At 41.0% G+C, this 14,054-nt stretch overlaps 2 protein-coding genes across 4 annotated transcripts in view; both read right to left on the bottom strand.

Moving 5' to 3' along the window:
• Positions 1 to 585, bottom strand: part of dgki (diacylglycerol kinase, iota) — a 112,011-nt gene extending 111,426 nt beyond the window's left edge. For all 3 annotated transcript variants that reach the window (XM_085385979.1, XM_085385980.1, XM_085385978.1), the window contains exon 1: positions 120 to 585. In XM_085385979.1, the coding sequence (XP_085242105.1) occupies positions 120 to 343 (224 nt within the window). In that variant the 5' untranslated portion in view covers positions 344 to 585. The remainder of the gene's footprint in view (positions 1 to 119) is intronic.
• A 7,529-nt stretch (positions 586 to 8,114) lies between these two features.
• The window catches only part of creb3l2 (cAMP responsive element binding protein 3-like 2), a 35,769-nt gene continuing 29,829 nt past the window's right edge, over positions 8,115 to 14,054 (bottom strand). The window contains exons 9-12 of the mRNA XM_085386090.1: positions 12,912 to 13,011; positions 12,587 to 12,716; positions 11,338 to 11,572; positions 8,115 to 10,012 (exon numbers count right to left, since the gene is read on the bottom strand). Coding sequence (XP_085242216.1) covers positions 9,937 to 10,012; positions 11,338 to 11,572; positions 12,587 to 12,716; positions 12,912 to 13,011 — 541 coding nt within the window. The 3' untranslated portion in view covers positions 8,115 to 9,936. The remainder of the gene's footprint in view (positions 10,013 to 11,337; positions 11,573 to 12,586; positions 12,717 to 12,911; positions 13,012 to 14,054) is intronic.

The following is a 14,054-nucleotide window of genomic DNA, read 5'->3' on the forward strand; positions in this document are numbered from 1 at the left end:
TAACGTGTAACTTAAGCACGAGGAGAGTGAAGTATAGGCGCAAAGACATAATAAATGCACAAACATATCCTTCTCGAACCAGTATCCTTCCCCAGCATCCTCCCAGCTATCCCACTCACCGATACGACGTCTGTTTTCTGAACGCCAGTCCCCTTAATTTCTCCTCCAGAGTCTCTTGCTCCATGTCAGGCAGGCTACTGAACGTGTCGCTGCAGCAGCCCACGGCAGCCTCCTCCGAGCCGGCTCCGGACTCCGAGTCACCCCCGTCAGCTCCGAGAGAGGCCGGGCGCCCGCTTAAGCCCCCCGCCGCCGGGCTGGTGCGATCCTTCGCTTGGGGGTCCATGCTGGTCGCTCCTCGCGGTGTCACGCCGCGCTGGACCCCCTCTCCTCCGGGTACTGAGAGGACGCGGATGCAGGCGGTGAAAAGGAGAGTCTAACTACTCCGGCGTGATAATAAATTTAAAAAAAAAAACGTAACGCTGAGAGCGGCTGTGTGGGCTTTGACCGCTGACCGCCTTTATATACTGCAGCCGAGCACGGCAGCACGCGCAGCCGCCTGGACAGCAGAACGAACTGCACTCACGAGCCCCCTGACCAACTGGCAGTGAGCTACGTCAAGCTACGCACGCCAGGTAGGAAGTGGGAAAACTTGTCTTCAAAATAAAAGCCCCCAAACTTTTTTTAAACGAAACATTTTTATGTGACATTTGATATTTTAAAAAATAATATTATAATAATTCATTAAAAAATTAACCATCGTCTTTTTATGTCATAAAATAGTTATTTATACATAGAGCAGTAAGGTTTTTTGCTTGTTTGTTTTTTTTTACTATAGTTTTGTGCCCGCCTTTTTTTTTAATTAGAGGTTTAAACTAGGTTTCCTTTCGCTTTCTTCTCCTACTTTTTTAATTTTGGACCAGTGTCCCCTTAAATAAGCCCGAAAATACCTAATAAGTACATTTTACAACAAATGACAAACACAAAAATATTCTGAATTTTTTTTTAAAAAAATGTGAGTTCTTGCACAAATTATAATTATGATTTAGAATCAATCCCTGCACTTATACTTTTTTACACATTAAGAAGCTCCATATTCCCATGCATTTTTTTACCACAAGTTAAAGGCAGATTTAAAATTTCAGATGACATAATTGTTTTTAAAGCTCAAAATCTTTAAAACTACTATATTATAACTAATATTAGTGATTTATTTACAGTTTCTTCTTTAACATCAAATCCATTGAAACGTTAAGTACATATTTGATATTAAATGGCTTCCACGAGGTTCCTCATAGCCACAACTAACCAATTAATTTAAAAAACTAAACATTTATTTCGAAATACTCACACGGAAGTTATGTGTTTTATTGTTTGCGATATGACACAGGTTTAAAAACTTCAAAAGCGCGAGCTAATGTGAGGGCGGTGACAGTAAACACGTTCAGTGTGTGCAGATCTTGGCTGACTCCGACATCTATCCATCCATCCGTCCTTTATCCATCCACATGGCTCATGGGGTGAGCAGCGTGGCATTGTGGGATACTCCCTCTCCTCCTGCTGCTCTCTTTTCTGCAGCATCATCAGTGAGAAAGTAGGCCAGAGCGTAAGCATACATGCATCAACACATTCAGACTGCTAGTATCTCATGCTCAGTCTAGTCACACACATACACACATTCCATGATGTCAACATGCTGCCCTTCCCTCTTCATCATGCTTCTTTGCTTCCTACACGTTGCTGTCAGTCTCCCTGTGAAACATCAGGCCACATCTGTCCCTTTTCACTCCACTGCACCGGACCATCAGGGAAATTACTGCTGAGTTTAAACAACCTTTTTTTCATGTGTGCATGAAAAAAAAAATCTGTCACTGTATATAAACCTGATCTCTCCGGTTCATACTGTTATAGTGTTCGCTTAGTGCATAATAGGCTGTCAACCTAAGGAAGAGACAAGAAGATGAAAGAGCAATGAACACTACACGAAAACTAATAGCACTATTAACCACAGGTGGCACGGACCAGTAATTGATATGCAAGCCACATGACTGTACAGCTAAACTAATGACTACAGGTAATAAGCTTCATTAACATTAGTCTAATCATATAAGAGTTACTAATTTTATCTACAATACTGCAGCCATACTGTCCAAAAAGCCTTACAAAAATTAAAAAGAACAAATAACTGCTTAATGGTAACCCAAAAAATAACCAGTGATGGGCACAAATGGGCAAACTGAATTATGCTGAAACTTAAACACACTAGTATTAGTTAAGATTTATATAAATCTTGGGTGATCATGGTTCAGGGGGTTGGGAGCTTAGCTTGTGACCAGAAGGTTGCCGATTCGATCCCCAGCTCTGTCTGTCTTGGTTGTTGTGTCCTTGGGCAATACACTTCAGAGGGGCCGATGGCGCGATATGGCAGCCTCGCTTCTGTCAGTCTGCCCCAGCTGTGGCTACAACTGTAGCTGCCTCCACCAGTGTGTGAATGAATAGTGGAATTGTAATTTAAAGCGCTTTATAAATCCAATCTTTTATATATAATTTTTGACCTGCCAAATTGCATTTAATAGCTATTTTATATTTTCTTTTTAAAAAAACAGCAACATATAAGCAATTGCTTTTCCCTGAACCCTTTCTGTCTGAAATATAACGGGGTTATTTTTTATTTAGTTGTTAATTTTATTTATCTATTAGTATTTTTCATTGTTTTTGGAAAATACTGCTTGTTTTGCTATGATCAGACAGAAATAAAATTAATGAAATGAATTCACTAGAGAAAATGTCAAAAAGAGTTCCACAGACTCTGTCATATTGGATAAAAGGTCTCCTGAACTTTGATACCAAGTACCAAAAGTACCAAGTTTGAGATCAGGTTGAAATCACTTCTAACCATTCACTTTATCGGATGAAACAGCGAGACTTGAGCGCCAGCTATCACGACTCAACCAGCCATTACTTGTTCAGTTAGTCTTTTACCCTAATACCCGGTTTCTGAGGTGGCCAGAAATCTCATTTCATGGAAGAATCTCTGTGTGAGCAGATTTTTTTAAACTTTATAATGTCTTTATAATGTCTACAATACCAGAGTGCAGACTAATAACAAAAGAAAATATCCCTCACAAATCCAGTATATATGTGTAAGACTTCTAGTTTTAAATACTCGTATCGAGACCTTTGAGCGGTGTTCTCGGTACCTCCAGCTCTTTGGCTGCAGATATGTCTTTCAAACAAAACCCTCAGTTGATAAATGAGAAACTACAAAAGTGGCTTGTTTACCGATCGAGTTCAGTCAGCAGTGAGTCTGCTTCTCTGGACTGTGTCTGTCTGATTTCCAGGGAAATCCTTAGAAATGAATGCTGCTGTGTGAAACGCATAAATCAGTGCTGCACTAAACTTTAAAGAAAACAGAAGAAGCTAAATCCTGCTAAATCCAGTCAGGACGGTCAGGTTTGTGGGATGTCTCGTTTTCAGCAACAGAAACTGTCAGTCTGCAGTTCTAGAGCCAAAAATTGCCTCCATCAAAACTATATCACAACACGAGTCAGCATATTCACATACTTTTTACCATTTTAACATGCATGACATCACTGTGATTCAGTAACTGTACATTTTGACCTGTGCACAAGCACCAATTACTGCATCTCCTCAAATGAGGTGGGACATGCCCGGAAAACCTCACCCAAGAAGCGCCCAGGAGGCATCCTTATCAAATGCCCGAACCACCTCAGCTGGCTCCTTTCGATGTGGAGGAGCAGCGGCTCTACTCTGAGCCCCTCCCGAATGGCTGAACTTCTCACCCTATCTCTAAGGGAGAGGCCAGCCACCCTTCGGAGGAAACCCATTTCTGCCGCTTGTATCCGCGATCTCGTTCTTTCAGTCACTACCCAAAGCTCGTGACCATAGGTAAGGGTAGGGGCGTAGATCGACCGGTAAATTGAGAGCTTCCTTTTTACACTCAGCTCTCTCTTCACCACAACAGACCAGTACAGCGTCCGCATCACTGCAGCTGCTGCACCAATCCGTCTGTCGATCTCCCGCTCCCTTCTCCCATCACTTGTGAACAAGACCCCGAGATACTTAAACTCCTCCACTTGGGGCAGCGTCTCGTCCCTGACCCAGAATGGGCACTCCACCCTTTTCCGGCTGAGGACCATGGCCTCACATTTGGAGGTGCTGATTCTCATTCCCAACGCCCCACCGTCGGGCACAGCCCGAAAAAGGGACATGGGCCCATCTTCCTGCAGGCCCAGCACCCACAGGAGGCACCGTAGGGGTCGGGTGCATCGTGAGTCGGGTGGCAGCCAAGAGCGGAGGTCCTGGCAGACCGATTCCCGGCTACCAAGACAAGTCAAAAAAAACCTTCAAAGTAAAATGAGAATTAACCGAGGGAGTCGTGATACAGATGCATGTTCCTAATACCTTACAGGAAGTAAGAAACAGTAAATGGTCTAGCACCTTTCTGCTTCAAGTTTCATTTCCACACAGTGCTTTTATCCATGCTTGAGTGGTTTCTAACAGTCATACAGATTCGTCACCTAGCAGAAGGATGTCTCAGTACATGGGCCGAGGAGTCAGGAATCGAGGAACCTTCTAATTTGTTGATGATAACTCTACCACCTGAGCCACAGCCACTTGTGAGACAAGGAGGTAAGTATGAGACAAGTAAAGATGAGAGAGAGGGAAACACTGAAGGAACTGAACACACAAGAAATAAACTCAAATAGAAACTGAAGTTAAATAAAGGCCAAAGAAACGAGCATTAGAATAGAAAACCACCCAAACAGGCATCTAAAACTCCATAAATTTAATAATAAAAAGCAGAACTTAAAGAAACATGACCAAAGGTATCAATAAATGCTGATTTACATAGTACCTGATAATTAGGACTCAGAGTTTTGACATACTAATCTGCATATTAAAAGAACCTGCCTATTATTGTGAAGGCCTGGACACGGAAATCCGGGCGTGTCTTGAGGCACAGTAACAACAGATCCTTTGGGCCAGACGGGTCGTGGAGTTTGTTCCACTGCATCCTGTGAATGCTCAGTTGGATTGGTATCTGGGGAGTTTGAGTCGAGATGAATGCCCTGAGAGGTTTTGGGGTTTAGTGCACTGTCCTCCTGGGAGAATGCCGCTGCTATGTATAGGTGTGCTTTGTGTGCAACAATGCCAAGGTGGGTGGGTACGTATAAAATTAACCTCAGCATGAATGTCAGGGCCTAAGGTATCCCAACAGATGACCGGTGTTACCGAGAGCTGCTATCATTGTCAGTGGTTGTAATGTTGATCACTTGTTTGGGGGTTTTCCCCTCTGTGCAGGGTTTGGCTTTCACGCAACACTCCAGGAGTGAAATTCACTTTTAAACTTGATGAGCGTTCTCCCATCAGGACTTGAAGGCAAAAACAATGCAGCAGCTTTCTCTGTGAGCCCCGATGAAAGGATTTTCATCCATAATTAACGAGTAGAGCGGCTGGAAACTTCTGCAATACTGAATCAAAGTGTGAAATCAGACCGCAGCTCCTTGTAGTTTGCACTAACTCTCTGCCACTAGCGTTTCATCAGATACCGTATTTCTGAGTCTGCTCTGATGTTTATATTGGTTTTATGGCAGCATGATTCACCGTTGGTGGAGTGTTTAGTGGGATTCATTGTGGCTGCGTTGCTGTGAGACTAGAATGGAATGAGGCTGTGGGACTGCGTATTGTCTTGGGACTGTCAGAGCAATTCGCACTACTCATTATGAGACACTGCCGCTAATCTATTTCAGGATCTTTGTCATGATGGAGAAGATAAAATCTCCCCTATTGGCCAGCGTGTTAACCACGAGGCTCATTTGTGTCCTAATAGAGTTTGTGTCTAACGTAAATCAAAACACACTTTGAAGCTTTGACATTAGCAAGAAATTATGGTCACCAGCTTAGTTTTAATGTCTTTAATGTAGTCAAAGGAGCTTGCAAAGATATTGATATTACATAACCTACAGTTTATGCTGTTTTTTTTTTTAAATACAAACAAATGACCGCAAAAGATTAATGGAAACAAACAACAAAAGCTCATTTGTGCAGTCATAGCTGTGACAGTTTGGGTTTTATTAGCACTGCATCTTTACTGAGTGAGAAAATAATTCACAGGAATTAGCAAACATAAAAATTAAAATTTAAAAATTAAAGGCTGTTTTAAGCTTTAGCATTAAATGAATGTCTTTTCCCACAGACCTTCATGGATCTGTGTTGATCAAGTTCATTTTAAACGAATAACCTTTACTTAATAGAGTAAAGCCCTTGATTTTATACATTTAAATATCTGGATTTATACTTTTTAAAAATATTTGTGGGGTTTTTTTCCAGATTGTGCCAAACTGATTTCGACTTTTTGAGACTTTTAGAGACTTTTAGAGAGTGAAATATCCATATTGGTACATAAGCCAGAATTCTTCATGTAGTCGGCTACAGAGGTTTTAGGACAAGGCTAAATTGACCCGCAGACAAGCTGCTGCTTGTTTGTGGGTCGATCAGCCTTCAGTTTTATCTTCACTAACTGAAAAGCTGCTCTGCTGGTTTGAGGTCAGGTCACTAATTTGTCAGTTGAAGAATATCTAATTTCTTTGCCCCGTGAAACTCTTGGGTTGTTTTTGCAGTTTGCTTCAGGTCATTGTCCATTTGCACTGTGAAACTGCAGCCAATCGGTTTGCAGGGTTTGACTGAATTTGAGCAGCGAGTACAGCCCTGTACACCCCACAGTTCAAGATGTTGCTGCTATCAGCTATCGCATCATCAATAAACTCTAACAACCTATCTTCGCTGGCATCCATATACACTCCGCCATGTTTGACAGATGATGTGCTTCAGATCACGAGCTTTTCTCCACCCATCATTCTGCTACACGTTCATCTTAGCTTCATCTGTTCAAAGGATGCTTTTATTGGGTTTTTTCCAGCTCTTGTAGATGGTTTCTTTTAAAGTCTGACCTTCTTGTTCTTGAGTCTAACCAGTGGTTTGCACCTTGTTGTAAACGCTCACACCTACCTCCTTGAGCGTGTTTCTGACTTGGTTATATTGATTTGTAAAGTTAGTTTCCTTAACCATAAATATTTCTTGCATCGTGCACTTTTCTTCTGTTGTCTTTTGCTGTTGCTGAGATGCCCAGTTGTTTTGAATGAACCAGATTGCTGCTTGATTGTTTGGCTACTCCTTCAGGCTCCTTCATGTGCACTGACATCTTGTTGGACCTCATGTTTAAAATATAACAATCAAAAGCCATAAAATGCAAATGCAACACTTTGAAATAGCTTCAAATGGAACAAATCTTTCATTTGTCATGAAATAACAGGGGGACAGGCCTCACCTGGTCATTAAACTGCTTGACAGTCAACTGTTCAATTATTTTTCAGCGTTTGATATGACTGTGTATAAAAATAATTGTCATTCCTAAACAATGAATGTAAAATATTTGGTTCAGATTGAATTAAAACGGAATGTCTGCACTTTATTCAAATCTTGATTATTTAATTGAAAATTCCTGGTGGTGGACAGAAAAAACTTACTAAAACTGTATCTTTGTGCAACTCACTATGGAGCTAAATAAGTGATGATACCTTTTCTTAATTACCACATCCATTCATTACTTTGTGTTTTATAAGTCAACTTCATTAAATCAGTAAATATTGTACAGCATACAGTAAATACTGAGTAAGTTACTGGCAATAGCCCAGAATTAGCATCAGCATCAGTCAACCAATATGTTAGTCTGGTTCTAGATTCGGTAATACGGCTGTGATCAAACTGGTTGAGGTGGTACAGAATATTTATACCATGCAAACACTTATCACAGCACACTTTCTGCAAGAGAGGTAAAACACAATGACTCTTGACTTAAAGGAATGACACCGTCGACATGAGAGACTGAAAAAGAACGAACAAATGAACACACAAACTCGTGAATATTATGCTTTTACTAAGGAAAATACTTTATTTGTTTGAAAGCATAAAGACAGAAAGGCTGGTTTTACACAGAAGCAGCGAGGAAATTCAATTTTATTTGGAAAAAAGTTTTCTGGCGTAACAAAAGGGCAGCGTGCTCATCTCGAGTCTCTGATGATCTTTCTGTTCTGGCAGTGAGAAATGTGTAAAGAGCGTCATTGAAAGCTGACAAATCCATTTCTTGATATTGACAAAGCTTCAAATGCATATTTTGGCTTTACAGTCTGTAGATTTGGTCAAAAACTGTTGTTTTTAATCCTGAGCTGTAAATTACCACGAGTTCTGGGGTTAACTTTAATTTAAAAAGCTTCTGTTACTGATTGGTATCATACAGCTGACGGCAGCAAAGCTCAGACATTTAAAACCTATGTGTAACACACTTGAGATGGACAGTTAAGACACTTTAAAGTCACTGTGATCTGGAATTAAGCTAAACAGAAAGTCAGGACAAAGCCTGTGGCTAAGACGTCTTACGTTCATAATTTATCAACAGCACAGAGCCCAAAATAGAGTCAGAATGAATAATGGATTGGTTCACAAACTACAGATCCCAGACACATTTAGACGTTCTCATTTATTAACAACTCATATTTACAAAAATAGAAACTTTTTTTTCCCATTTCTCGAAAGAAATATTTTTGGCAAATGCTGTAAAATAGCTGTAAAAGACTCCTGGAGCTGACAGCTAAAGTGTGCAAGGCAAAAGTGTTGCAGGATTTAAGATAAAAACAAAAAAACATGATACAGAAACTGAATCCGTGGTTTCAACTTAAATGTCCAATCACATGCTGTTGTTTTTTTCTATTCCAATCTGATTTTACACCAAGAGTCTGATGAGATCGATACCATTCATAGCCACTTTCAGATGAGCTAAACTTTTCGAAGTATGCTAAAACCTCACTAAACAATGCTCAGCGCCAGAATGAGGCCAGCAGTGTCTAAACAGTAAATAAGAAGCAGTTAGCTTAGCTCAAGCTCAATATTAATCATGCAGGTATGACAGTGGTATCAATCATCTCAGTTAGCTCTTTGCATTTTGAGGTCAAATGGGCAAACGTGACCTATAAAGGAACAAAAATAAAATAATTTTGCAGGAAACCACGTCTCAAATATCAGCTTCTGACTGGCACACGGTGACTGTCGTACAAAAAGAACCGAAGACCATCTAACGGGGTCCCCACGTGCCAAATATGAACGAGAATAACCCACTTCAGGTTGGGTTTGAACATTTCAGTCAGTATTTCCTTGAGGAAATAGAAAGAATGTGAGTGTAGATTGAATATATTGTTTTAACCCAGTTAAAAATGTTACACGAGTGCAGCAACCCCAAGCTAGGCCCTCGAAAAGAAAAAAAAAAAGAATATATAAAAAGAGTACAATAAAAATAAAAAGACAAAACACAGTATGAACACAAACAAGTATAAAAATGGGCTGTACGCATTACTGGAATGAAATAAAAACATTTAATAGCAATAAAGAGCAATAAATTTTGAAAAAAAAAACATCAACAAAAGCGTCTATAAATATAAACGGTTCTCATCAGTGTCCTGTAAAAAGCCTCACATGTCATATTTTAATATAATTACCCCTCGAATAAATGCCACACTCTCTTTGAAATTCTCTAAGTGTGATTTTTAAACACAGTGTCTCGAGCCGGATCAATTAAAACAACTACAACTGGTAAGTTGACTTGTGAAAAACTATTCAGTGCAACTTTAGTTCAGAAATTAAGGCAACCAGTGCCCCTCTACTCTTTTTTTTTATTCCTACCATTACAGTGTATCTGATTAAGCAGAGATGGCATTAAAAAGAATGACCTTAAAATATCAGCAGTGGAAGCTTCTATATGAGGTTTGCTCCAGGACACTGAACCATGCTCTAGAGAGGGGTCAAAGGTCATCGTGGGGAGTAAAGGAGGAAGGATTGGGGTTTTTTTTGGTGTGAATTTAAATCTCAGGAAGTCTCGTTGACTGTTCTCTCCAGCTCTATCACTTTACTTCTGCTCTCGTTCGTCCTCTGCTCCAGAGACCTGAGAGACACAGAACAACTGGATGAGATTCAGTTCACTACAATAAAGTCTTCTCTGTGTCAGGCTCAAAGGAAGCCAACATATAAGACGCCAAAACTCTGCTGCACCTCAGCAAACGCTTAACCATCCAAACATACAAAGATGGTCTATAACTAAGGCGGATGGGAGCCCCCGCAACAACAAACAAAAAATGTCAATTTTAACTTATATAGCACATTTCATTCTACCTAAACTCAATGCGCTTAACAGAAAATACAAACACAAAAACCTGTGTAGGTTTTCAGTGGCTTAAAGCAGTGAAAGCAGCACAATAATACATGAAAACACACACACACGGGTATTGAGTGTAGGTCTTTGTGAGCAGAAAGGCTCCGAGTCTGTTTTTGAATGTCAGCACAGATGATTGATCTCAGGTCAGCAGGCAGCTTGTTCCAAAGAACAGGACCACAGTCACTGAAGGCCCCCTCAGCACACTTGGGTCTGATTCTACGAACACTGAAAAGATCTGCACCTGATGACCTGAGGTGTCTGACTGGGTTATAAACAGCGCGGAGACGAAGGCCACACAACACAACCGCGCCGCTGGATTCAGAATTCTCCACTAAACTAAGATTAGTAAACAAAACTACAATAACCAAAACCCAACCTAAATATATTTAATGAACCAAAACTGGGTTAGCAGCTGAGGACTAATGACCTGGCTTTATGTCAGACTGTTGAATAATGGTGGGCGGATCGATGTTTGGCTGTGCTAACCTGCCTGGATATAGAGGCTGATGTTAATTTTAACTTATATAGCACTTTCATTCTACCTAAACTCAATGTGCTTAGGGCAGGGATAGCTCAGTAGGTAGAGTGGTTGCCCCATGATCGGAAGGTCGGGCTTCGACTCCACTGATCGGCTACCCTGAGGTACCCCTGAGCAAGGTACCGTCCCTACACACTGCTCCTCGGGCGCTATGGCTGCCCACTGCTTCACTGGGTGAATGGGTTAAATGCAGAGGAGTAAGATTTGTGATTAAAACAAGACTCCCAGTGTGCTCAGAGGAGGTAGTGTTAGTTATTACAGGTCATGGTTATCTGCGTTTTCACGAGCATCATAATTAAAATTGTATCTATGGTAAATCTGTGAGAAAAGTGAGGTTTTAATCTTATCGAGAAAGTTAAAGTGGGTGAACTCTTTCTTTTGATCGAGTTCAGGTATTCTGTTTACTCCCAGTATCATCATCATCATCATCATCATCATCATCATCATCATCATCATCATCATCATCATCATCATCATCATCATCATCCGAGTACTCCTCATCGTGCTGTGTGTTTACCTGTGCAGGTGAAGGAGCAGGTTTTTTGACGTCTGTGTGTCGTTGCTTTTATTCCTGAAAGGTGGGTGTGTTTCCATCCTGGTGGGCTCAACCCTGAGTTTCTGCTGCTCTGAGCGGCGCCACGCTGCCATCACGACGGCTGGCGTGTCCTCCCATTGGTCGGGATATTCACCACCCAGGCCGAGGAGGTGCGGCTGTTCGTCTTCGAAAGTCGATAACAGACTCCTCGACTTAACTAAAAGTTGGGGATAAGTGCTTATTAGTGCCTAATTTTTGTGAGGAGAAAGTATGACTGTGTGGTGTCAGGAAAATCATTTTTAGTTCCACACTCACTCACACACCAGCCCACACACACTTTATAACTGTGTAGCACCACATGTTATTGTCTGCCTGGTGAAAAGACTGTGCAGCCTGTGGGTTTGTGTGTGTGAGTGTGTGTGCATGTGGGCAGGATGGGAGAGGAAACTGAAATTGATTGTTAAGAAAATTATATCTGGTTTCTCTTACAAAAGAAAAAGTGCGTGCATGTGGGAGGAAGCAGAGAGGATGCAGTGAAAGGTCAACGCCACTAATCAGTCTCTGTAGCTGTAGGAGGCATCTGATTAGCAGCAATGTTATAATGGACCACCAAAGTTTAATAGCTGGGAACTAATGATTCATTACAATGGAAACAGCAGGGCAGGTCACTTAAGCTGAAATGACCAGGAAAGGTGACTCGAACTGTGGGTGTGTGTCCACACTCGTCTCAGCTCCACACGCATGAATATACGGCTTCATACGGAAAATGCAAACATTTCTGTGTAATCAAAGTATCAGCGTAACCATGGTGATACTCTGCCTCTGAGAGCCGTTGGACAAATGTACAATTGTATGTTTTTGATGGAAGCAGGAAAAAGTCAGGAACACAAAATGCCATCAACTTTTCTAAAGTTCATCTGAGGTCATCTATCTGCCCTGCCAGCAAAAAGCTGTTTAGCAAACATCTTTGAAAAACATCTGGGGTATTTATTTGTGTTCATATTTTGCTGTTTTGTTCAGTTTTATTTTGTTTTCATGCAGAAAACCCGACTATGTCAAGTACAATATATTCATACTTTCCTCTCATATTTACATTAATATTTAACCGTCCCAACAATACTATATTTTTGCATTTACGTTAGGCATGTGATTAGGCTAAATCACGCTGTAACTACGCTGAGTAAGGTGTATTAAACATGTGTATAGAGTGCGGGTTGGTGAGTGTGACTACCTGTAGCTGTGTAGGACTCTTTGACATCCAGCTGTTTGGAAGCGAGGCCCGTTTCAGTGATGGTGGAGCGTGGCGTAAAGCTGCTGGGATAAAAACTCCCCGAAAACAGCGCGAAACACAACACAACCACCTACAGAGAGACAAACACAAAGAGAAGAAGAAGAAGAAGGGTGGAGAGAGGGGAGGGAGAGGCAAATAAATTATGAATCACACATAATGCTACGCTGCTAATGAACGATGGGAGCAGATGTTTCTAATTCAATATTTTAATCAATGTTTCATCAGCACAATCTCTGTTAACACACACACACACACACACACGTACCATTAAGCATGATGATGTCTGGGTGCCAACCATCCTGCAGGACTTGGAAACTTTTCCTGCCACGGCTGCCTTGAGAGACTGCAGCTGCTGCAGGAGAGACCTGTGGAGAAACACACACACACACACACAGAGGTTACACACACACACCTGAGTGCATCGTGCATGCTTTTTTCACCATATAGACAATCTGCATTTAATGTATCGCGTAAAGACAGTGCAAACCATTACAGCTTAGCACAATAAAACACCTGCCTCACTTTACATTTCTTCCGACTCATTTTTGAACTCGGTGACCACAAAACACACCGACTCCTGGCTTAGAGTTGTTTGTGGGTCTGTGATCTGTGTGTCAACACTGAAGACTGCCTCGAACATTTTCTCAGTTTTGTCAAAGTGCTGGAAACGGCGTTCGCACCACGGGACACCAAAGTATGAGCCCAGTTTCTAAAGCCTCTCTTTACAAAGTGCTAAGAGGGTTAGCTATACAAAAAAAACAACTACACAATGTGTCTAAGCTAGAACTCGTGACCAGAAACCAACAATAGAGCTAAAAACACACAACATAATACCTGACACGGCTAACCCAGTTAACCTCGATCCTTTAAATCTGTTGGTTTTCTATGATTATTTTTAAATTTCCTACCTTGATGTTTTTTGTCCAGCTGTTTCTGTCTCTACACTCAGTGTAAGTGTAACTGAATGTAAGTGTGAAATGAAAGCAAACAGCTTAGAACGCACTGACATGACACGATCCATGAGATATTTTTAAAATAAAGCTTAAAATTTAATTTCTCAGGGGAGAAAGGATCAGCTTATCATTTCAGACACACAATGTCTATTCATTGAACAACCTTTCTCCATATTTTTTTTTAACTTTTGTTTCTTTATTAATTTTTTAACATGCAAAGACATTGTTAGTTGTTATGTGTGTGCTGATTTGTTCTGTTTTGTTTAGAAAAACAAAAAAACATTGTTGTAATCTGAACAGGTTTGCAGACTCTTCTGTACTGCCATCTCCAGGACTGAAAAATGAAGCCACTGTGGAAGCATCAGAAAGCTGCAGTTCCTCATCTGGCCACTTGAGGCCGACTTCCAAAGTGAGTCAGATCCCATAGACTTACATGTTAAAATGTCCATTTTACA

The sequence above is a fragment of the Rhamphochromis longiceps genome, linkage group LG17 (genome assembly GCF_057381845.1).
Source record: "Rhamphochromis longiceps isolate RC_006_pf linkage group LG17, R_longiceps_female_GT1.1, whole genome shotgun sequence".
NCBI classification, from domain to species: domain Eukaryota; kingdom Metazoa; phylum Chordata; class Actinopteri; order Cichliformes; family Cichlidae; genus Rhamphochromis; species Rhamphochromis longiceps.